At 44.3% G+C, this 23,494-nt stretch overlaps 2 protein-coding genes across 6 annotated transcripts in view; one reads left to right on the plus strand and one right to left on the minus strand.

Annotated features, from left to right (window-relative positions):
• Positions 1–7,316: 7,316 nt before the first annotated feature.
• On the plus strand, positions 7,317–10,202 carry LOC117221081 (uncharacterized). Its single transcript, XM_033471730.2, has 3 exons — positions 7,317–7,687; positions 8,527–8,853; positions 9,721–10,202. Exons 1-3 carry the CDS (start codon positions 7,676–7,678, stop codon positions 9,913–9,915), a joined length of 534 nt encoding a protein of 177 aa, XP_033327621.1. The 5' UTR covers positions 7,317–7,675; the 3' UTR covers positions 9,916–10,202.
• A 357-nt stretch (positions 10,203–10,559) lies between these two features.
• LOC117221076 (uncharacterized) overlaps positions 10,560–23,494 on the minus strand; it is a 73,611-nt gene continuing 60,676 nt past the window's right edge. For 4 of the 5 annotated variants that reach the window (XM_033471723.2, XM_033471721.2, XM_033471722.2 and 1 more), the window contains 5 exons: positions 21,541–21,602; positions 20,305–20,428; positions 18,291–18,459; positions 16,258–16,918; positions 10,560–16,202 (listed from right to left, as the gene is read on the minus strand). In XM_033471723.2, coding sequence (XP_033327614.2) covers positions 12,147–16,202; positions 16,258–16,918; positions 18,291–18,459; positions 20,305–20,428; positions 21,541–21,602 — 5,072 coding nt within the window. In that variant the 3' untranslated portion in view covers positions 10,560–12,146. The remainder of the gene's footprint in view (positions 16,203–16,257; positions 16,919–18,290; positions 18,460–20,304; positions 20,429–21,540; positions 21,603–23,494) is intronic. The other variant, XM_033471725.2, reaches the window with a different exon arrangement.

Raw genomic sequence — 23,494 nt, forward strand, 5'->3', positions numbered from 1 at the left:
CGGGGTTGCGGCCTGGTGGGGCGAGACATTTCTATTTGGCAATGTAGAAAACTCCAGTTGGGGCAGAGGGGTGGGGTCGACCTAGAAGGATAGGGAAAATGATAGCAGCGGGACGGGGAACAGCGACGGCGAAAGAAATGGGACGGCCAGGAGGCGAAATGGCCGCGTTCCGTTGCGTCAATGATGGAAACACGGTCGTTCTGATCATGCTATTTACCCGGCAAAAAGATCTCGATATTTGGCAACGGGCTCGCGGCGGTTCGCCAATCTGAGTCTTGGCCAATCTGAGGAATTTTTGCTGACGGCCTGGGAACACCTGCTGTGCAAGAAGATGGCTCCTCGATTTTATTAAGTAACCGTAGTCATTATTTTATTTCTCTTTTTCACCGGAAATCGCGGAATACGTTTTTAAATATTTTTATTTATTTTTGTACACTTTTATCTGCTTTTGCGTATTTTTATTTATTTTTGTATACCTTTTGTTATTTTTATGTCGTTTTATTTTTGTTTGTATACTTTTAGTTATCTTTTATAGATTTATTTACTTTCATTTGCTTTTATTTATTTTTATATATTCATAAAACGACGCAGTAACAATTTATTTATGGTATTTAATTGTAATAATAATTATATGTATTATTATTATATAATTAATGTATATTAATATATTATTATTATATATAAACATAATTTAATTATAACCGAAACGACAATATCAATGTTTAATAAAACATCACATTTAAGGAGATTGAATTTTCCCTGATGAGTGAAATAATAGTTGGAACGAAAGATATCTTTTGCAACACTGTAGCAAAAAATAAAGTCAGTCGAAAAAATACGATAATTAAATATTTGACGCGAAGGGTTAATTTCAAAAAGTATCGATTCACAGGGGTCGATAAAACTGGGGACGATAAGTGCAGTAGGAATTCAGCGAAATTCAGCGAAAATAAAAAAAAATACTTTCCGCTGTCATTTCACACGCTTCGCATATGGCAATACGCTGAAAGATCCTCGAACGCTATCCCCGATGCAAATTCACTGAGATTCCGTCACGTATCGCTACGCCCGAGTTCTTAATAAGCCCCGGAGCAATTACATTTTGCGAAACACCGCGAACAATGACACCCAACGTCCAAACAATCATCTCTAACGAGCACCGACCGCCTAATTGGGACAAGTTCATTACGGTGTAATAATTCCACGGTGTAATTCGAGAGCCAGCGATCGCCTCGCTGGTTCGATAAACATACTTATATGAATACCAGAAAACATAACCTCCGTCGGCTCGTCGGCTGGAAACACGTTCATCCTGGCCAAAATTCTTTGAAAAATTGTTCCACGTTTCGGGAAAGAAATTTACACGTCGTTCGATAACCCTTCCACGTTTCAAAATCCGAAACACTAGGCACTTTAAATTCCGTTTCAAGATCCGAAGATTCCAAATGAAACGAATTATACATTCCAGTTGTAAAAATCGTGAATAAAAATTCTTTTTATGCAAATTCGGAGGTGACTCGAATTTTGCGATTTTTTATATATTTTTTTCGGTTCACATTCGGCTGATAATACGCTTTGAGATAACACTAAAAGCGTTCTGGCCACGTGAAACGGATCTCCATCGTGCATCTCTGGAATGAAATTATTCTGTTCTTTAACACCGTTTACGTATTTTTCGAATCGCAAACATTCCTCACAAAACAAAGGATTATACAGCTGTTGCAAACAGTGGCGAGTCTCTGCGGCGATCTATTGGGTAATTGTAACCCGCAGACTATGCTAATCGAGCATTTCACGCACGAATGGCGGGAAACGACAGAATTCGGGGAACCGTGACCACGGATTTCTAGCGACACTTTTTCGGTGACAAGCATGTGGCGGACGTAACCGTGGCGAATGTAATAAAGCGAAAAAAAGTTATGCTGGACATTCGCTAAAAAAAACAAAAACAGAAGAGTCTAGAGGCAAAACGCTTTGCTCGCGTTTATGGAGGAATTTCGTACATTTTACGCGTTCAAGACAAAAATAAAGATAAAACGAATATAAAATTCGAAGAAGGTACGAAACAATAAGTTTGTATCTTGCAATAGAGGCGTGGAATTATTATTTCGCGCGAACGATTCGCAGTCGGATGTTGGACCGAATTGTCCGGGTCGAGTTTCTGCGCCGTTCGAAAATCCGGATGTCCGTGTGTTAAGCGCGGTGGCAACGAGCTGTGAGATCAATGGTTGCACCTTGCATTCCCGGGATCGGTAGCGTGAAAAATCGCAGCCTCGGGTGTCCCTTAAATGTCAGTCAAAGGGGATCACGTCCGTCTCTTATGACATCCGCTACTGGCGAATAACACCGTAAATAATCGCGTGAATGTCGATGCCCGATACACACAATAGGCATTCCCTCTGTCGACAACCGTCCCTGGCCGAGTGCGAGACAATCTGTACCGGGTTAGTGACACGCCTAATCGTCCCGCGACGTTCGAGAATGATCCTGCGCCACGGAAAGAGGAAGTCCTCTGATCCTGCGACGACCAAAAAACTCATTTCGTGACAATGACGACGAGACAATTTTTCTTGAGTTACGTCATCGTAACAAACGCGTTTTATCAGTAGCAATTGTGTATGTGTGTGTGTTTTTTTAGTGTATGGCATCTTTTTTGTATGCTCGGATCCATTTGTACCGAAATTGTACATATTGATAATTTAATTTCTGTAATTAATTTTTGGCAATTTAAATGTTCGTGTTTTGTTAAAGCTTGCAGAAAAGAAGTGATGTAGGATGTTAAAAAATTTGTTCGAAAGAATTGATAAATTGTAAATAATTCTAAGAATGCTCAGTTAGGTTTCTGTGAAAAAGGTCCGAGTGTGTTAGTTACAATAATAATATTAATAATAAAATTTATTTGATCAAATGAAGAGAAAAGAAAGCAAATGATACAATAAAATGAAAGATACAAAAGAAGATAAAGCAAGAGATCAAGATATTTAAATTTTTGTCAAGCTATTAAATGAATAATCACCAGACCGCGTACTTTTATGCAAAATAAAATAACATTAAAATAAAATTAAAATAAAATTAAAATAAAATTAAAATAAAACTAAACAGCAAGTTCATTTTCTGCTCGATCGTCCGAATATCTTGAAAATAATATAACCAGACGTCATCGAACTCCTTCAAATTTTTCAACACCGCGAACCATATTTTCCCATAAATAAAATCCGCGGTCTGACAATCGCCGATGTGATTTAGTTCGCAGCCATTGTTCGGATCCAAGGAAACTTGACACAATGACTTGTCCACGCCGATCCGAAACAAACGGTGCTTAAGCGAAATGAATTGCATCGTTTGTGCAATGGTGAATGTGCCCCAGAAGCGCATTTAATCGCAGCGATCGGTTCGGCGATGGTTACCAAATAAATATTTCGAGTGTCGCGTTCGGTTCGGAATTTTTCTGCTCGCGACCGGCGCGCCGGCTTTCACCGAACCGGACAAGCGGTCTCGAAATTAAAAAAAAAAGAGAAAAAAATCGTCCTAACGACCTTTCATTGTTAACGCTTCCTTGCCGTCGACGGTGGGCCAGGAACGGCGCGGCGCCGCCGCCGTCGCCCACGCAACAAAGGAGCGCAGCAGCGACCAATTAATACCGCGGCACGATGATCGTTTAGCGCGGGTCCTTAGCAGCGCGCCGGAAAGATAAGCCGCGTTTAAGACAATGCTCCGCCGGGCGTGCCGAGATTACTTGGAATTCCGTGGAAAGGGCTTTTGTTCGCCGCGGTATCGGCCGATCTGAGCATTATTAAGCCGCCCACGTGGCGGAGGCGACGCGGGACACGCGACACGATTTTCTGGCCATTCCTGGGACACCTGGCGTGCCTCGCGTCGCGATTGCACAGATGTTTATACGCGCCGGTGCTCCCCGCTTCCGCAGACTCCGATCGAATCAGTTTTCCTGCGTTCTCTTACACGTTTTACACGCACTTTTTTAAATTTCATTTTATCGCATTTCAATCGCACCTTGGTTGAATTTTTATCACTTCGGAGGACATCGTTATTTCTTTTAGTGCGAATTACTTTCCGTATTTTCTCTCTACCTTTCATGTGCTCCATTTTTGTAATGATTCATCGTTAAATCTGTGTTAAATTAATAGCTACGTTCCTGTAGATCGATGTCCTTTTCATTCTATTTTACCTCGGATAACTGCAATTACTTGCTTGTTGTGACAATCGCAGAAATTGCAGTGCATTTTAGTTGCATTTTTATAACTTCGGCTAAAATTATTATTTTCGAGTGCAATTTTTTTGTCGGCACTCTTCGATGCTGAACGAATATATCCACGAAGTTTTGGATTAATATATCCTATCGCTTTTGTTTAAAAAATTTTCGAACCTCGCCTTTTCCCGATTGTCTAGCCGTAAGTGACGTTCTTGACCATATATGGTCATCGCTGCAGCGATTCAGATGCGGACAGAAGTTTCTATATTTTTCACATTGTTCGACACGAAATTGTCCGAATCGCAGGATTAAATAAAGCAGGTTTTGTAACTCGCGATTCTTTCGCTTGAAAACCTAAAAAATCGTTGCGGCAAGAACTAGAGTATGCATGTGTGGCCAGAGGCATACATGCGTGACGATTATTCTTGTGCGGGGGGAGGTTTCGTAATTCATGGGAGATTATTTGCCAATGAATTTCACGCCTTCGACGCAATCGCGCTTTTTCCATCGAGGAATTCGTCCGTCTGAAATCTACACACTTTCGGTTGTGTGACAATGAAAAAAGCTAGGAAAGGAGCCTTTTTCTCGGCCGTTATCTAACTAGAAATGTCGCATAAAATGAGCCGTTGGGAGCAGACACGGTGTAAGTGGAAAAAGTTAATTCGTTGATAATAGCCACTGGTTCTTACTCGTTTTTATTTGGACGGGGAAAATAATCGAGATATTCTTGTATAACTTCTACAGAAACAAAGTGAAGATTAACATGAGATTTAGGGAGCATTAAAAGCAGCTGTTTTATATTAGTTTATAAAAGTAAGGAGAAGACATTTATTTTTATTTTTATTGCATGAAAATAATAATAAGACATTTATTCTTACATTTGTTCCATAAAAGTAACAATAAAACATTTGTTCTTATATTTATTCTACAAAAGTGATAATAAGACATTTATTGTTACTTTTATTGAATAAAAGTAACAATAAGTCATCGATTCTTATATTTATTCTATAAAGGTAACAATAAGACATTTATTCTGACATTTATTCTACAAAAGTAACAACAAGACATTTATTCTTACTTTTATTGAATCAAAGTAACAATAAATCATTAATTCTTACATTTATTCGAAAAAAAGTAGCAATAAGACTTTTTAACGCATATTATTGTACTATTTTCCGCAAGTAACGCATATATCGAATAAACGACTCACGAATATAACTTCACAATGTAAACGATCGTAAATTCAAGAACTAATGACCCGCCATTTCGACGGGTTCCGCGAACCTAACGCGAACCTCGCAAACGGCGGCGTTAAATCAGCCTAGCAAAAAAGCTTGGCACGCACGGCTTTAGCTGTAAACGGCTAATCCCATGATCAATTTCGCCTTCAACAAACAAATTAATGATTTTATCACGCAGGAAGTGTCGGGGTCCGAGGTCCGGCGTTGCTCAGCGCATTATCGCAGCGGTGCATCGGTTTAACGATGTCTCGGGCCCTGTCGGGCCGGCCGGTTTCGTTCCCGTGCGAGCCGATCCGCGGAACAAACGATTCTCCACAGTCAATTATCGAGGATCGATCATTCCAAGGAGACGCGACAACCTTCGTCCGGATCTTTTTCCCCCCGGTAGGACTCATTCGCTGTAATTGCTGTTCGTCCACGGCAATTCATCCGCGTCCCTTTCTTCCGAGAAATCCATCGAGGCCGCTTTGCTCCGGAATAGTTAACAACATTATTCGCCGATCGTATTGTCGCGTCGCGCGATTAATAAAATAATAACGTTCGCCCGATTCGGCCAGCTTTTCCGGCCCAATCGACGAACCTCGAAACCTAATCTTGGAGCTGCGCTCTGCGCGCTGTCGCCCCGCATAACGCATAGTTCTCTTTTTCTTGCATCAGTATGAACAAACGGGTCGCCTGAACGCGCAATTAACAGGCGCCGTGGCAATAATGCCGCTCACCGGAGGCGTCGATTCATTGGAAAATTGTGATAAACAATGCGGCATGAATGATTCAGTATGCCGACGCGTAGCCGCGCGCTTTTCTCTCGCGACGAGCAGCAGTGCTTTCAGCAGATTTTTCTTGAAAACGCCGTCAAGTCTGCGCCATCGCGCAGATTTCAATTTCTATGGACCGGATAAAATACCGTGGCGACGTTCACTCCCACGGTTAGGCTTCCAAAACCGCGGCCGAACGACGTCGCAGTCGCCAACCAGGACCGCCGAGATGGTAAGACAGCCTTGTCATTATGTAAACTGCACGTATCTATAATCATTATACTATCTTTACTGTAACACGGTGTTACACGCGCATGGCATCAGCCATGCTCGCGTGTATCCTGGACTTTATATCCTGCATGTTATAGCATACGCGTAGCTGTGCATATAACTGGACTGCGGATTCTATGCACTCGCGGAAAGATTGGGTAGATGCAATTTGAAACAGCAAAAAGATTAAGAGAGAATAGTCTTGCTGGACTTCCTAGGCTTATTGTTTAGATTTCTCGCAATTTTTATTATAATTAGACCGCGGATTTTGCGCGTTTACAATAAAAATGGTTGCGCGGAATTAAAGAGTTTAAGGACATTTCTGTATTATTTTTAACTCGCTGAAATGATTCAAGAAAGAAAGAAATATCCACCGTTTTTATCTCGCATAAAGCGTAATTAGAGCCTAATTACAGCCTGATTACAGTAAATTCTCCCTAATTGACGCTCTGATTCTGCGCAAAAATGGACAATTTGGGAAGTGGAGATAACCTTGCGACTGGTTTTTATAGCTGCTGACAAACGACAGTCATAAAAACGAGTCGCAAGGTTCGAATAAATCGCATCTCCTCTTCCCGGATTGTCCATTTCTGTGTACAATCCGATCCGCAATTAAGGAGAACACACGGTACAACGTGAAGTCGTATAAAGGAATTCATTTGATCGTTTCTCGAAGCAGTGTCTCCGTAATTCGAACGATCTGAAAATAAAACATGCGAGACCGGTAATTCTGAGCTGCATGACAGGTGCGCATAGTTTTAAACAGTATTTTATCCACGGTTGTGCAAGGTAGACGAACTGTCCGAGCCAGCGACCTTCCTCAAATTAGAGCTACCATCCGGCGTCTCAAGGAGATGGACGCGCGGTTTTTGCTCATCCGGGGGATCATTCCGTCGTCCAGTTTTTCGTCCGTAGGTGAGAGGATCGGCGGCCGTGCACCTGACCTCGGACTGTGGGACCCTATGAGTGACAGGTCCCGCGAGGAGAAGCGTCCGGGCCCCGCGTACGTAATGTCAATGTCAGCACCTCAGGTGCACCGGCTTCAGGGTGTGGTCCCCTCCTACGGGTCGTCGACTCCCTACCAGTTTCACATATATAAAAGGAGATGCGTGCACGGTAAGGGTACGGCATAACAGTTGGTACCCCTTAGGGCGAGTCCTGGTTCACCACCCAGCAGCGCACCGACCGCACCGAAGACCATGAAGTCGATTGTGAGTATTCGAATCCGGCATCTCAATTCGTTGGTATCGACAACGATAAATAGGTTTCTTCAAAAGGAGTTTACGTAACCATGACCTGGGTTAGGTCGTGATCGAAAGTGGCGGGGACCTATTTTGGACTTAGTCTTGCTCTAGGATTTTTTTTTATGGTCTGAACTTAGTTTTTAATCCTCGACGAAATTACAGCACAGATAAATTTTGCGTAAATATTGGCCAACTTTGACCGACGATAACTCTGCGAAATATCATCGTGGGATGATCGAATTTTTTTTAAATCGAAGCTTGAAATCTCAACATTAAGATAGTGTTCCTAGATTTTAAGTTTGACGCATTCTCGCCACTGCAACTCCTTAAATGCGAGGCCATGTTTGGCATACCGAAAACTGTCAAATTTGACGAAATGCACGGTCTTCGTAAAATTTTTTTCAGAGATGCCATTTATGGCCAAATGAAGTTTGATCTCTCCCTTTCAACTTGAAAAAACAGAAACGCCGCTGCGATTTTTTCCCACAAAGTTACAACACTTCGAAGTGACCCTTGCGTCAAACTCGGTGATTTTCAATATGACAAACATAGCTTCGCATTTAAATGGTCACAACGATGACATCTTATCTAAGTTAAAATCGAGAAACAGTGTCTTAAAGTAGAAGTTTCAAGCTTTAATTTGAAGGAAAAGTCATCACTCTGCAATGATTTTTCGCAAGATTATCAACGGTCAAAGTTGGCCAATTTTAATGGAGATTTTCCTTCGTGTACAAAGACCTGAACCCTCGAATAATCGTCCTCCGATTTGAAATAGCATAAAGTAAAGAATTATTCTTGATTCGCAGATTGTTCTAGCAGTATTCTGCAGTTTGGCAGTCGCGGAGCCAGGTTACCTGGCGCCGCTGGTGTCCTACGGCTACCTGGGCATCCCCTTGGCGTACGACGGCAGAGTTTTGGACACGCCAGAGGTGGCGCAGACGAAAGCAGCCCACCTAGCCACACAGGCGTACGAGGCTGCCAGGAACACGCTGGGATATGCACACGTGCCTGTCTTGACCCGCGTTTACACACCTGCAATTACCTACGGCGCTCCCATCGGCGTCGACGGCCGGGTCGTCGATACACCCGAGGTCGCAGAAGCGAAGGCTGCTCATCTTGCTGCTCACGCACTGGTAATTGCCCGGAAAAATGCGAAACCATTCAAACATCGGCTAATGAACCGTTGTCTGCACTTGCTTAACCCTAGACAAGCTAACCGGCCGGACTCGGCTATTTGTCTGCATACTTTGCCGGAGTTCTGCAGAATTACCATTGAATTACTCGAGGAATTATGATTACGGTGAATTATCTCCAATTGACGCTCGGATTGTCCATTTTTGTGTGCAATCCGAGCGTCAATTAGGGAGAATTTACTGTACGCGGTAATTTAATTGCGATTATTACATCGTTATTCGATCGCGTTGTAACACGGAAGTGAGATTTTCGTTCAATGAAATCGCAATGTAATTCGTAATTGCGATTGGAGTACAATTGCAATGTACTGGGTAATTGAATTGCATTAATTACGAATTACAATCGAATCGAATTGCGATATAATCTAATTGAAATTCGATGAGATTGAAAGTTACGATGTGATTTAATTGAAATCACGAATTACGATGTGATTTAATTGAGAACACGAATTACGATGTGATTTAATTGAAATTACGAATTACGACGTAACTGTATTGAAATTACGAATTACGATGTAATGGAATTGAATTTAATTGAATTTAATCGAATTAAAATTATCGATTATGTAATTGAATTGCATCGTGGTCGGATTACTGTGTAATTAAAATAGAATGTAATCAAATTGCGAAATTGAATTACATTGTAATTGAGTTAGCACAACTCTGATACTCGGTCGGTCAGGCATTTCTTGAGCGTCACATTTAAGTGTTAAATTAATTATTGAAATAAAAATTAAAAAATTAAAAAATTAAGAATTAAAAAATTTTAAAAAACTAAAATTAATTTGTGCTGTTTTTTAATTGCAGGAGGCTGCCAAGAAGATCGGAATGTACCCGTACGGAGCACTAGCATATTCGAACATACCGTATGCCTACAGATACGGCTACGGTGCCCCTCTTGGTCCTGACGGCAGAGTGATCGACACACCGGAAGTCGCGGATGCGAAGGCCGCGCATTTCGCAGCGCACGCGCAGGCCGCTAAAGATGTTGCAAAAGTCTGAGCAATTTTGTTAGATTTATTCTACAATAAGTAACAATTATTTTTCTTTTCGAACGGGAACTAGTTCACTTTCTCCGACTGATTTAGCTGAAGAAAATAATTAAGAAATTAATTAATTAATTAATTACATCAACGGGAAACCGCGTAATTTTATTTCACACCTAAAAGCAATATCTTTGCTTCTTCGATAATCGTTTAATTCTTTAAATGTTAACCATCACAAGGGTGCCAGTATATGTGTGTATGTATTTAACTATTGTTCGATAATAAAGCCTTAATAGTCGCATACGCGCGTGGGCAGCATTTCATTGCGAACTCTCCATTATTCGAACCTCCTAATTATGTAAAATGCTCCATTACGGCCGTAAAGGCTTCTGACGGAGGTTTCACCTCCGCCAAGTAGCCCATTACCATAATCAGAAGATTATATTGCCCGAGATGCTGCGTGGGGCCCTGGTTGCGCATAGTTCTCGCCGCTAGATGTCGCCACCGTTCGCGTTTCCCAAGCAACTTAACGTCCCCCCCCCCCCCCTAATCGATTTTTTCCGCGGACATTTATTCGTCGCGATAACGTTCACCGGATTCGTGGAAGCGTTTCGGGAATGAAGGACGTTCTCTTTTTCCCTCGGTAATGAAAACGGATGCTTGCACGTGGTATACAATTATTATTTAACACAGTACAGACCCTTACAATACACGGTCTCTGGCGAGACGCGCGGAACATGCGTGCGAATGTCGGGGATGTACACAGATATTTACAGGGACGACCGAGGTACACGCAAGCGACCGATAATATCTCTCTATCACTTATCACATTATCTACGTGTAATTTAATCACTAAATGCAGCGGGATAAATTCACATGTAAAAATATGTATTATCGAACAGTGGTTGTGAGTACATTTGATCCTTCGTCCGGAGACCGAGACCCCGTGACAACGATGACTAAAATTAAATAGAATGTTCCGCGCGAAGCCTGCAACGATCGTCGTCGTCTCGCGTTCGTCAACGAATTCGCTGCATCAAATTACGCCGGGGTTAATTATAAACTACGAAAATTCAACTATACTCGTCGGGGCCGAGAACACAACTTTCTACGACGCGGATTCCGAGTCGTTGCTGCAGCGTCGCGCGAAGATCACGGCGGGCCCCGTTGTGGCGGGATCTGTCTCCAAGCCCTGGTCCGGCGGCGGCCGGGTCACGTCCGACCCGAACGTAAAGAATCTCTTCCCGGGCTCGCGGCTCGAGACCGTCGTTAACGTGAACTCGTTCCGAGAGCCACGGGGATGACGTTAGACGGCGTGGGTCACGATCGACCCAGGCTTATTTCTCGCCATCGAAGGCGAACGACGAGCAACGCTCACGACACGCACGCACACACATACACACAGACACGCGTTTACAGGTTCGTCGACCTAAGGGTCGCGCGAATTCTCCGCCGAACAGATTAAGGATCTATAATGATCTAGAAGGTAGGAATGATTAGAGCGGCCGCCAGGGGATCGCGAGGATTCGATCGACGGCTAGAACGACGATCCCCGCCGCCTGTGACACGGGTTGAGTATTTAGCGAGTCCGTTCCGAAACCTGCCACCCATCTCCTTCTCCGCCTCTCACCGTCACCCTTCGCTGTACGCTCGCGCGGGACTCTACATCGACGTAAACCTAAATGTACAATTTGCGCAATCGCGTCGGAAGGACGCGCACGTTGAGCAATCCAGGATCTCTATGCGATCTACCATGATTCTCTCTCTTTATCCTAAAGTTCGCCGCGAGTCTCGGGAGCTTGCCGGCCATTTTGTTCTCCCGAAGAAGTCAGCCGCTCGACAACCGAGGTGCGCCCGGCCAGCCCTACAACCATCACGAGCTCCAGACGAGAACGATTATTTTACAAATTCTCTACGCCGTTCAGCAAAAACAAACAAACAAACAAACAAAATAGAGAACGGGACCACTCCGATCAGCTCCGGCTGCACAAAATGGCCGCCGGGAGCTCGCCGAGAGACAGCGAGTCCCGCGCTACCCCAGCTCTCCGTGGTCCGTGATCAAGAGGTCCGGCCATTAATCTTAATAAGTGTGAATCCATGATCATGTACAAGGTTATGGCAATACTCAGGATAGGAGGGGGCCCTTGTTCGGGGCCTGCCTACATATAAATATACACTAGGGAGTCCGCGGATTCACCAGTTACCAAAATCAACGTCGCCACGAGGAGCCAGGCGAGGCTCCGGCGATTACCACTTCCTGTTCGGGCACATCTCCACGCGGAAGTCGTACACGCAGCTCTGGGTCAGCTCGTCGAAGGCGGTGCCCTCCTCGCAGACGAACCGGAAGTCGAGGACCTGCCTCGAGGTGAAGCCAGGGGAGCAATAATGGAACAGTCTGCAGTCCCTGGTGTCGCCGTAGAAGCGGTACATCTCCTTCTCCAGACAGTTGAAGCTGTCCGGCCTCTTCGGGGGCATTGGCTTGCGGTACGCGTATCTCGAGGTCGTCGACACCTCTTCAGGGTCTTTGAACCATCCGACGACAGCCTCGGTGGTCGTGCTCGTGGTCGTGCTCGTGGTCGTAGTCGTACTCTGGGTCGAAGACTCGGGGACCGAGGACGTCTCTGTCGAGTCCTGGTGAGCCTTGACTGTCGACTCCATCGGTTCCTGGTGGCTCTTCATGGTCAGCTCGAAGGAGTCCTCATGGTGAGCCTTCATGGACGACTCTGTCGAGACCTCCGGCTCCGCAACTTTGACAGTGGTTGCCTCCTCCTTCTCAGGCTCACTGGGAATGTTAGCCACCGGGGGAGCCGTCGTGCTGATGATCTGAAGGTCTATCAGTGTGTAAGTCTTCGGCGTAGGCTTCTCGGTGGAAGACTCGATCTCCTTCAAGGTATCCTGAATGGTAGTAGCCATGGTCGACAGTTTGACCACTGGGTAAGGTGTGAAGCTCTCGGTGTGGCTGCTGGGACCCTTCTCCTTCTCGGTATTCGCCGGCGACTTCTGCTCCGAAGGGCTGGAGTCCTGGTCCCCTTCGGTCTTCGCCGGAGCCTGGTCCTTCTGCATCGATTCTCCAGGAGCCTTGTCCTGGTCCAACTTCACCTCCAGCACGTTCTCCTCGCTTCTAACCTCTGTCGTAGTGACAGGGACTTCTGTCAGCGGCACCGACGCCTCCGTCATCGGCACTGGCACTTCCGTGGACTCTGGCCAGTCCTCTTCGACGAAGGTTGTGGTCGGGACTGTTGTGGTAGTCTTCCGGGTCAGCAATGGGAACTTCCTGATGACAGGCTTGGGGGCTAGCTCGTTGTAGGACTTAGGAGGCTTGGCCGGTTTAGGATTCAAGAGGCTGAACCTTGGTTTTATGACGACGGGATTGGGGGTCGTCGTGGGAGGGACGTAGGTGTAGCTCTTCCTGATGGAGGCCGGCTTGAACAGCTTCGGAGGCGTTCTAACTGTCGTTGTAGTCGTTGTCGTCGTCGAAGGCTCTTCTTCCGACTTCTTCGCGTCCTCTTTCTCCGCGACCGGGTCCGGCGTGCTGGTGGTAACTTCAGCTTCGTCTTCGTAGTTCTCTTCGTTCTTTACGTCGTCCTTCAATTTCTTCTTCTTCTCCTTCTTCTTCTTCTTCTCCTCCTTGGCACTGACAGCCTCCTTGTAATTATCAGGCTCGTAGTTGTCGTCGACGTAGTCGTGAGCAGTGTTCTCCACAGACTCCGTAGGCTTCTTGCTGTCTGCCAGCTCCTCCTTCTTCTCCTTGGGCAGCTCGTCGGTGTACTTCAGCACGCCTTCCGTGCTGGCTTCGTGATCATGCGCTGTCTCCACTTCGTCGTCGACAGTGTCCTCCGTCGAAGTGTAATAATCCTCGGAGTTGTCAACTTCCGTGGAATCGGTTGTGTCCTTGTACTCATTCTCCGTGCCGACCTCGTGACTGCTCTCGTAGAACGATTCCGTGGAATCGTTGTACTCCGAGGACATCTCGTGGGGAGTGGTCTCCTCGTTCTTCATTGTCGAGTGCTCCTGCGATTCCAGCTCGTCGTCTTCGTCGGAGAATTTCCAGCTCTTGTCCTGTCTGTGAGTGATCACCTCTTTGGACGTGTCGAATTTCATGCTCTTCCCTCGTTTGGATCCTTTCTTGGCTACGTGGCTCTTTTCGTGGTCCGCGACCTTCTCAGAGTCGTCCTCCTCGATAGAGGACTCTTCTTTATATTCGTGCTCCTCCTCCTCCTCCTCCTCCTCCTCCTCCATGGAAACGTTCTCGTTCATCTCGACAGATTCTGGTTCAGCTGGCTTCTTGGCTTCGTCGTCTAAAGAAGAAACTGTAGTCTTCTCTTCTCCTTTGCCTTCGTCTTCCTCTTCTTCCTTCTCTTCATCCTTCTCTTCATCCTTTACCGAACTTTCCACGTGTTTCTTCAAAGATCCATACTCATTCGCATCGCCTTTCTTGTCATGCTTCGCTATGCCTTCGTCCTTGCCACCGTGATGACCCTTTCCATAACCTCGATGTCCCACAGCTCTGGTGTCCAATCCCTTGGAAGATTCAGACTCCGACTCATCGAAGATGCGTTTGTCAATTTGATCGACATCCACCATCGGAGTCGTGGAGACCACATCTTCGTCGGTAGTGATCTCCTCAGCTGGCATAGTCGTCGTCTCTACTTTCGTCTCAACCTCCTCGCTCTTCGGGTCCTTCTTTCTCGAAGATATTTTCCCTGAGAAGGACCTTATCCTGGCACTCTTCCTCTTAGCATTTGGCTTCGGCTCAGCTCGATCTTTCGACTTGTGAGCCTTGCTTTCGTTATTCGAGTCCTCTTTCTTCTTGTCTTCGATCTCCTTTTTCTTGTCTTCGTCCTCCTTCTTCTTGTCTTCGACCTCCTTTTTCTTCTCTTCGACCTCTTTCTTCTTGTCTTCGTCCTCTTCCTTCTTCTCTTCGACCTTCTTCGACGGTTTGGTCGTGCTGTGTTCTTCGGCCTCTTCGTCGGAGTCATCCTTTGGCCACTTGACCTCATCATCAAGCTCCACCGTGTCTTTAGAATCCATCTTTTTAGTTGTTGTTTCAGGCCAAATGGTGGTATCCTCCGTTGTTGAGGTGACTGGAACCTCGGTTGTCGTAGGCTCCTCTTCAAGGTCCTTCGGAGTCGAGGATTTCGCCTTCGGGTATTCGTTCGGATTCAATATGACGACGTCGATCACCCTTTTCCCTTCCACATGCTTCACGCCATTCGCATCGGTCTTCTTCAACGAGTCATGTTTTTCCTCATTCTTGGCATCTTCCTCTTTGGACTCCTCGGAGTCAGACACTTCTTTATTATCCTTAACATCGTCGTACTCTTCAGCGTCGGACTCCTTGCTGTGCTGTTTCAAAGGAGGCTCACTCTCGGAGTACTCGGCATCGTCAGCCTTGCTGTCCCTGCTATCGTACTCGCTGTCGTCATAATCCTTAGTCTTGAAATTCTTCGAGGCCTTCACCTCGAGATCCTCCAGAGACTCGTTGTCTCCCATCTCCCCAGTCTCGGCTACCTGTAGGCTACTTGCTTCCAAAGCATCTTGGATCATGTCTTCGGTGAACGGTTCGCCAAACAGGATGTCCCTGAACTTCGTCAGGATCCTCTTGAAGGCTGTGAAGTTCGTATCATCATTATCCAGAAGAATTTCATCCTGGTTCTTGCTCTTGTCCTTGACGTCATCCGTTCGGGCCTCCTGTCGTTTGGGTCGGTCAACGCCCCTGACGAAGGACATCATGGAACTCTTGGTCTCGCCAGCCGACCTCTTGATCCTCAAGGACGTTCTGCTGATCGCGACGCGTCTGGCATTGCGAATCTTTGGCACGTCCCTGTAGAAAGGATCGAACGACTCGTCCCCTTCCTTGTAGTCATCGTAGCTGGCTGGGATGGTCGGCAGAGGCAGGGTTACCAACTGCGTGGTGTTCAGAGGTCTGCCGGACTCGTCGCTGACGCTAGCTTTAGCGGTGACTATCACTCTGGACTGAGAAGGTAGCAAAGGTGATGGGTTCTGCACGATTCGCTGGATGTCCGGTGGCGGCAGGTTGATGGTGATCTGATGGGGCTTCAGCTGGGGGATCGGCAGAGGTGGCAGCACGTGGATGTGCTGGGTGACCTGTTCGATGTTCGACCGAGACGGCTGCGTAGGTTTCGACACGCTCCTCAGCGTAGGGTAGAACGATCTGATGGTGGTCTCGTCAGTGGCTGGAGTAGGCAAGAAGTTGCCAGAGATCCTCTGATGCTGAGAACTCTGGCTGGTCTGTACCGATCGCTGCTCCGACGGCGTCGGGGAGATCGTCAGCTTCGAGACCTAGAAACAGACTGAAGTCAGCCAAAGCACAACCACCAATGACTCTGATAGCTACCTTTCCTTTGCTGGTCGGCTGGACAGCTTCCAGAGGCCTGATGCTCTGATCCCCGCTCTCACGGTACTCGGATGTCTCCCTGGGGTTGTTGTTATGCAGGGTAAACTGCTCCGTGGTGCTGGCTATTCCATGATTGTGGAATATGGGATTGATCAAGGCGGGACTGTTGCCACTGTTGCTCAAGAGCGTCTGAATGGTAGAGGAGGTCGCGTGGAACAAGGGGGACACTGTCGAAGGATCATTGTGGATGATCTGCGGACTCGACGTCGAGCTGAACCTGATCTGGTGCACCTGGGGAGGCTGCACCGTCGTAGAACTGACACCCTGGTTGCTAAACAGCTGATACGAAGTGGCTGGCTGGTTGTTGCTCCTCTCCCCGTTGTGGAAGATGTACTGATGATGGTAGCCACCATTCTTGTCGTCGTATAAGGACTTGGACTGACTGGTGTGCACCTGGGGGAACGGTGGCTGGGGCTGGAAGTGCTGGGGGTAGCCTGTTGGGTGCGAGAAAGTGCTGGAAGCTGGGGTTGTGGATGGCTTGTTGGGTTTCGAGGTAGTGGTGGTCGTTGACGTAGTCGTAGGCCTGGCTGATGTTGTTCGCTGGGGATGGTCGTCTATGGAGTCCAGAGAGTCGATGTCGTCCTCGCTGTTCTCGTGCAAGCTGCAAACAGGATGTCCAGTTAGACTCTTCGCTCTATAAAAGCTACCGTGACTTAGCATGACTTAGCGGGTTTTCGGAATTTCGAAGCAAGCTAAAGTAGCAAACAGACTTTCCACTTAATTAGCTACCCTATCCTGCTTTTGGATCTTTCAACTTCGCAACTACGATGGCGAATATAAAAGCTACCGTGACTTAGCACGACGGGCTTTCGGAATTTCGAAGCAAGCCAAAGTAGCAAACAGACTTTCCACTTAGTAAGCTCTACTTAATTAGCTACCCTATCCTGCCTTTGGATCTTTTAACTTTGCAACTACAATGGCGACTACAAAAGCTACCATGACTTAGCACGACGGGTTTTCGGAGTTTCGAAGCTAGCCAAAGTAGCAAACAGACTTTCCAGTTAGTTAGCTCTACTTAGCTACCCTATCCTGCCTTTGGATCTTTCAACTTCGCAACTACAATGACGACTATCGTCTAAGAGGATCAAAGACGAAAGGCTCGATGGCCTTTCGATCAGCCAGGTGCCATGATCAGGCAACATTTAGCTGACATATCGCCGACAAAGTAACGCCGGTGGACCATGTAATTCGGCCGACAGGCGTGCCGCTATAACAAGTGAAAACTGCGAGAGTGCCTATCGATGAAAAAATCGGCGTCGCGCACGCAATCTCGCGGAGCAGTCCACGCCTCTCGATCCCCCTGTATCACGCCACGCCGCTGCCATGCCGCTGCCGCCGCGCTGACACGAAAGCGGCGCTGGTATGTGGATCGGTGTTCTGGTCCTTACGAAACCCTGGGGTGAACGTCCAGACGGTCGCAGATAAACAGTCCGCGCGACAGGTGCAGCTGACCAATCCGCCGGGTCGTAATGATCATTTTTCACTTTGTATACATAATACAATGTAGTTTAGAGATAAATTCGCCGGTCGATTGGGACACGAGTTACGCGCGACGTGTGATCGACAGCTGGAAACGTTGAACCTGGATGTCGCGTGAACCCGTTTTTCGAGCTAGTAAATGAGTACGTTGGCCCGGGAAATGTCTATTGGGAAAGCTGGTCCGGCTGTCCGGTTAGCGTGACGCCCGGGTCAAAATTGACCCGGCGCCTCGACTACCGGGAAAAAAGAGAGCGTTTAACTCCGGGACTTGCGCTGCTAGAAAGTGTAGCAATTATATTTATGCTTAGCCGATGTTGTCGTGGGTCGACTGTGACCCGTGGTCACTTCCCTCGCTCGAAGGAGAGAATCCAAAGCGCAACGATGATTGTTGCGATCATTTCAACGCGAATGAACTGAAATTTGGTGGCCTCGGGATAAGATCATTTTCAGCGCAACGCTACGATGAAGTATTTCTAGGGAAATCATCAGCCTACCTGAGAGTGACAGCGTTGTTCCCGTAAAGCTCCAAGTTCAGGTTGTAGAAACGCTCGCTCTTGCTGCAGTCGACCTCGTCGACGCGTTCGCAGACCCTGGTTTCCTGATCGAAGACGGTCCCGTTCAGACAGAGGAACTTTATGTCCATAATCTCGTCTGAAACCAAGTCTCGTGGTGAAGGACGGGCTCATTATTCGGGGATGCTCTTCAGGGTCATCGTTCACGGAACGTCTAGACACGCCGCTAACTACTTTTGCCAATCGCCCAAAATTTCTACTTCGCAACTGCGTTCTCATCGCTTGCCATAACTGTCGGCAGACGGCGGCAATAATTGGCTTCGTTACCGCGACCGACGAAGATTTAACAACGGAATCAGGCCCTGATCGACGAACTCTGGACCATGCGATAAAGGATTAACAACCCATTTTTACAACGCGATAAAAATGTCTGAGCATTTCTTGATTTGAATCGACAACCTTGGGGTAAAAAGTGAAATGTCACACAGCGACTTAATCGCGTCGATTTATATTAACCCTTTGCTCGCCGACATTAGGATAAATCGTCATTGCAATTTCTTTTCATTTGTTATTACTTTTTTCATAACGTATGGTAATCGTGCAAAATACATAAATAAGAACAAGAAATCTTTTATTTATAAAATCTTATAAAATTTTACAAGAGTCTAGTGATTTTTATTTCAATACAACTTTGTGTAGCAAAATCACAGTTTTGGCAGAATTGATCAGAAAAGTGCCATTTCTTTTTAATTATTATTATTTTGTTCATATCGTATGGTAAAAAAAAATAAATGGTAAAATAATAGTAATAATGGTATGGTAAAATAAATAAAAACGAAAAATCTGTTATTTACGAATTCCTATAAATTTTTGCAACAGTATAATGATTTTTATTTCAATTTGTCTTCGTATAGTAACAATTTTTGCATTTATCAGAAAAATCATCCGAATGCTAAGGGTAAATAAATTATCGAGATTTATAATAAAATATCTAAGGATTCAAAACGGTTAATTGTCGGCGGCAAAAGATCGTAGAGGGGGCAGGTTCCCGTCGGCGATCTACCGATCGGATCTCGTGGGTGTCGTGACAATTAGAATCGATAATTAGACGCGCGTTGGGCGTCGCGTCTCGACAAATCGGCCGATCGACCGATGGAATGATCGAAAGGTCCGCCCGGGGGCCCGGCGAGCGCCGATCCAAGTTTTGTAATCGATCGAGAGATCACTCGGCCGAGAATGTCACGGTCGTCGAGGAACGTTTACTGACCTAAGCCGAGAGTGTCTGGCTTCGGCCCGTCACGAGAAACCGATCCCGGCTGACTTTGGTGACTTTTCAGTCGGATACGGCGTCGATTTATCGCGCTGCCCAATTGAGAAATCTGTTATTTCTTTTTCTCTCACACTTTCTACGACGTTGCTCAACACCTGTGCCACCGGCGCGGCAGCCGGGTCGACGGAGACCCGAGGCAATTGTATCCCCTTTATTTTCTCTGACAGTATAAATACATTTCGAAGGGAATAAGTTCCTTCTAGAGCTGTAAAAAATTAGATTTCTAAAATAGCAAATAGACTATAAATATTTATATCTTCTCATTTAATACAAAATTTAGCAAATAAATTTTTTTTAGAATAATTGTTACACGTGGCTATTACGTAATTGAATATATTTGAAATGCTATTACCATATGTAACAATTATTTCGAAAGAAAAGTTTATACCTCAAATTTTGTATCGCATTAAAAGACAACAAATATTTATAATTTATTTATTATTTGAAAAATCTATTCTTCCCAGCCCTGCTTTTTCCAACAACGTTCAATTGCGTTCGACAGATCGACGGATCAATTCAAGGACCGATTAGAATCGAAGCGAACGTGTCCGCGGGTCCCGATCGACCCGGCCGCCGCCCGGCGCGCTCAGTTATGGAAAGACGAAGCATTTCGGTGGCGATTGCGAGTTAATATCTGGTGAAGCCGAGTCAGAAGCACTGTGTTACCTTTCTGACCGATGGTGCAGACGTGGAACATCTGACATCCAGCCTCGACGTCAGCGTAATAACCGCCGATCACCTTTCCCTGACACGAGAAGTTCGTCTCTGGCAGGTTGTCGAAGTCCAAATACTTGTCGGACGACAAACGTGATTCAATTATATTTATGATCGTGCTATCGGATCGTTCCGATAAGTTCGTACGGTTTTAAATTCGATTTGAAGTCTCGTATAATAATTGTGTAACAGTTGCGTGTCCCGTACGTGATTCGATAGCTTTGATTTGCTCGTGTTGTACGATCGTTTACTTATTCGTTCCGTTCCAGTAACAAAGTGGTTAATACAGTAAATTCTCCCTAATTGACGCTCAGATTGTGCACGGATCGATGGACAATTTGAGTGAAGGAGATACGATTATTCGTTATATATTATATTACTATATATTACTATATATGTTACTATATATTACTATATATTACCATATATTACTATATAGTACTATATATATTACTATTATATTACTATATATTACCATATATTACTATATAGTACTATATATATTACTATTATATTACTATATATTACAATATATTACTTATATTACTATATATATATATATATATATATATATATATATATATATATATATATATATTATGTATTTATATAGCCTTCCATCTCGTTTTTATAATTTATGACAATCGACAACTATAAGAAACGAGCCTTCTCCCATATTATCCATTTTCGTGCACAATCTGAGCGTCAATTAGGGAGAATTTATAGTATTTCGAAAACTCTGGAGGAGATTAGTTAAATTAAGTTAGTTAAAAGTTAAATTAAGGAGAATGAACATTTCTGACATGAACTGCTGTACGATAAAATTCACAACAAAGTGATTACTTTATTGAAAACCAGGGAATGTTAAATTAAGGAGAATGGAACATGTCCAACATATTTTGCTATACAATGAAATTCGTAACAAAGTGATTAATTTCTTGAAAAGTATGGAGTGTCAATTTAAAAAGAATAAACATGTTCGCAATGCGATGAAATTCGTGATAAAGTGATTTAGCCTCTTTGAAAACTACGTATTGTCAGGTTTAACGAGAACGAACATTTACGATTCTATTATTATCACGCGGGAAATTTGAGTCGAAATTGAAACCGCACGAACTTACGGAACGAGCAATGATAAAGAGAAGAAAGAAAAAAGCATCGAAACTGAAGTTCGTCCGTCATACTCACGCCAGGTTCCCCCGCGCTGCATAACACGGAGCCATGCTGGAGGTTGAGGATGGACAAGAAAACTGCAACAGAAGAAGCATCATTGTCAGAGCGATGGAAACGGTGTCCGCGGACAGTGAAAGTGTCACGGAGGAGAAAATGATTTTCACGTCACACCGTAAGAAAAGGCTGCGTGCTCGCCACGGGGGTAATTTGCTTGTCTAATTTATGCGTTTGCGCAACGTCTGCGCCCGGGGAACCCTGTTACACCAGTTACTGTTATAATTACGGGCAACTATCGACACGCACCGAGCTGCGCCGTCAGAACGCCGAATCGAAAATTCCGACCGGTCTTATCTCGTTTGAAAGTTCATAAATTATCCTCGCTAATTGCAACAGCGCTTTCCCGGGCTTAAATCGATCGGTTTTTCGCGGATCACGTGCATTAATTGAAACGGTTCTCCTGGTTCTTAATTATTGGGTAATTTTAATGGAACCTCTGGTTTTTTTTAAGAAATTAATATTGTTCGTCGTGGTAGAATTTTATTCGGACGGAGATGAAAAATTAATTCGTTAAATAACAATATAATTATTAGAAATTGGTTATTATACTATTACAAACTGTATTATAAATTCAAGATCCATTAAGTAATTATAAATTCATTAACCAATTATAAATTCATTAACCAATTATAAATTCATTAAACGATTATAAATTCATTAAACAATTATAAATTCATTAAACAATTATAAATTCGTTAAATAATTAAAAATTCAAATATCAATTATTATATACTGAAATCATTGTAACATTAAACAAATGAAACTATTGCAAGATTAAATATAATTATTTGATTTGCAATTTTTATTTAAATAAAAAACTGTAATATCTCCCAGAGATTGTGATTGTCGCGTTCGTTCGTAGAATAATTTGTTAGCAGTGTGATTTCAGTTGACGGTCAGCGAAATGATTATTAATAAAATAGAATGTCACACGGTACAGAAACGATTGGCGATCGAGTGGCCAGTTGTGGGCCGAGGCCACCAGGTGTGAATACGAGCTGTCCAATCAGATTCATTGCCGGATCCTGTCGATCTCGCGAATCTAATATTTGCGATCGAGGTCTCTCGCTTCGATTTCCATAATTACCAGTCTATCGGCCGAACGGGGTTCGATCCCGGAATCGACGGAACCTGAATCTCACGATTTTTCTCCAAGCAGTAACATCGTGAAACGTTATTCCACAAATACGGAATACGGAATTTCTACAGGAATACTGTTATTTTTAATAAAAATGCAAACAATTTTGATAATATAACAGAGGAAATACCGGGAAATAATTCTTGCATAAGAGAAAGCAAAAAATTAATATACAGAAAGTGAAAACATCGTTTATTTTTCGCATAACTAAAATATTACAATTTATTGTAATGTATTGTAATACGTTATTATATAATATGGACAATTTATTGTAATGTGTTGTAATATACTATTATATAATATGAACACTTTATATATCTAACAATTTATTGTAATATATTGTAATACATTATTATTATATTATTATATAATATAGAATATATGTATATTCTTTCTGTTGTATCATCAGAATTGTTTACATTTTTATCAATAACAGCAGTGTTCTTTTTTCTATACTGTATAAATTCTAAGTAACATCAGACGTATTTTCTCGCCTCTGTATTTTCTTAATTATTTCATGCGCCGATTATTTTGTTCGAATATTGAAGATTCGCATCGTCAAAACTTCGTTTCGCCAAACATTATTAATTTCACTAAAAATTCTCTTAGCTGAAAATTCGCTTCGCTATTAATTACTTCGTTAAAAATTCACTTGTGCTTCACGGTTAAAATAAGATTCACGGTCAACAGGTTGGCAGTTTCTAAAAGAAGAGGAAAAAGGCCGCGGAGTTTCTAGGATCTCGGTCGTGGACGATTAAGCGCACTGTACCGAAA

The sequence above is a fragment of the Megalopta genalis genome, chromosome 5, assembly GCF_051020955.1.
Source record: "Megalopta genalis isolate 19385.01 chromosome 5, iyMegGena1_principal, whole genome shotgun sequence".
Taxonomy (NCBI): domain Eukaryota; kingdom Metazoa; phylum Arthropoda; class Insecta; order Hymenoptera; family Halictidae; genus Megalopta; species Megalopta genalis.

What these genes read in the sequence shown, in the direction of transcription:
- LOC117221081 (XM_033471730.2), top strand. An exon ending in ATCTTGCTGCTCACGCACTG is followed by an intron (nt 8,854 to 9,720) that starts GTAATTGCCCGG and finishes TTTTAATTGCAG; the next exon opens with GAGGCTGCCAAGAAGATCGG.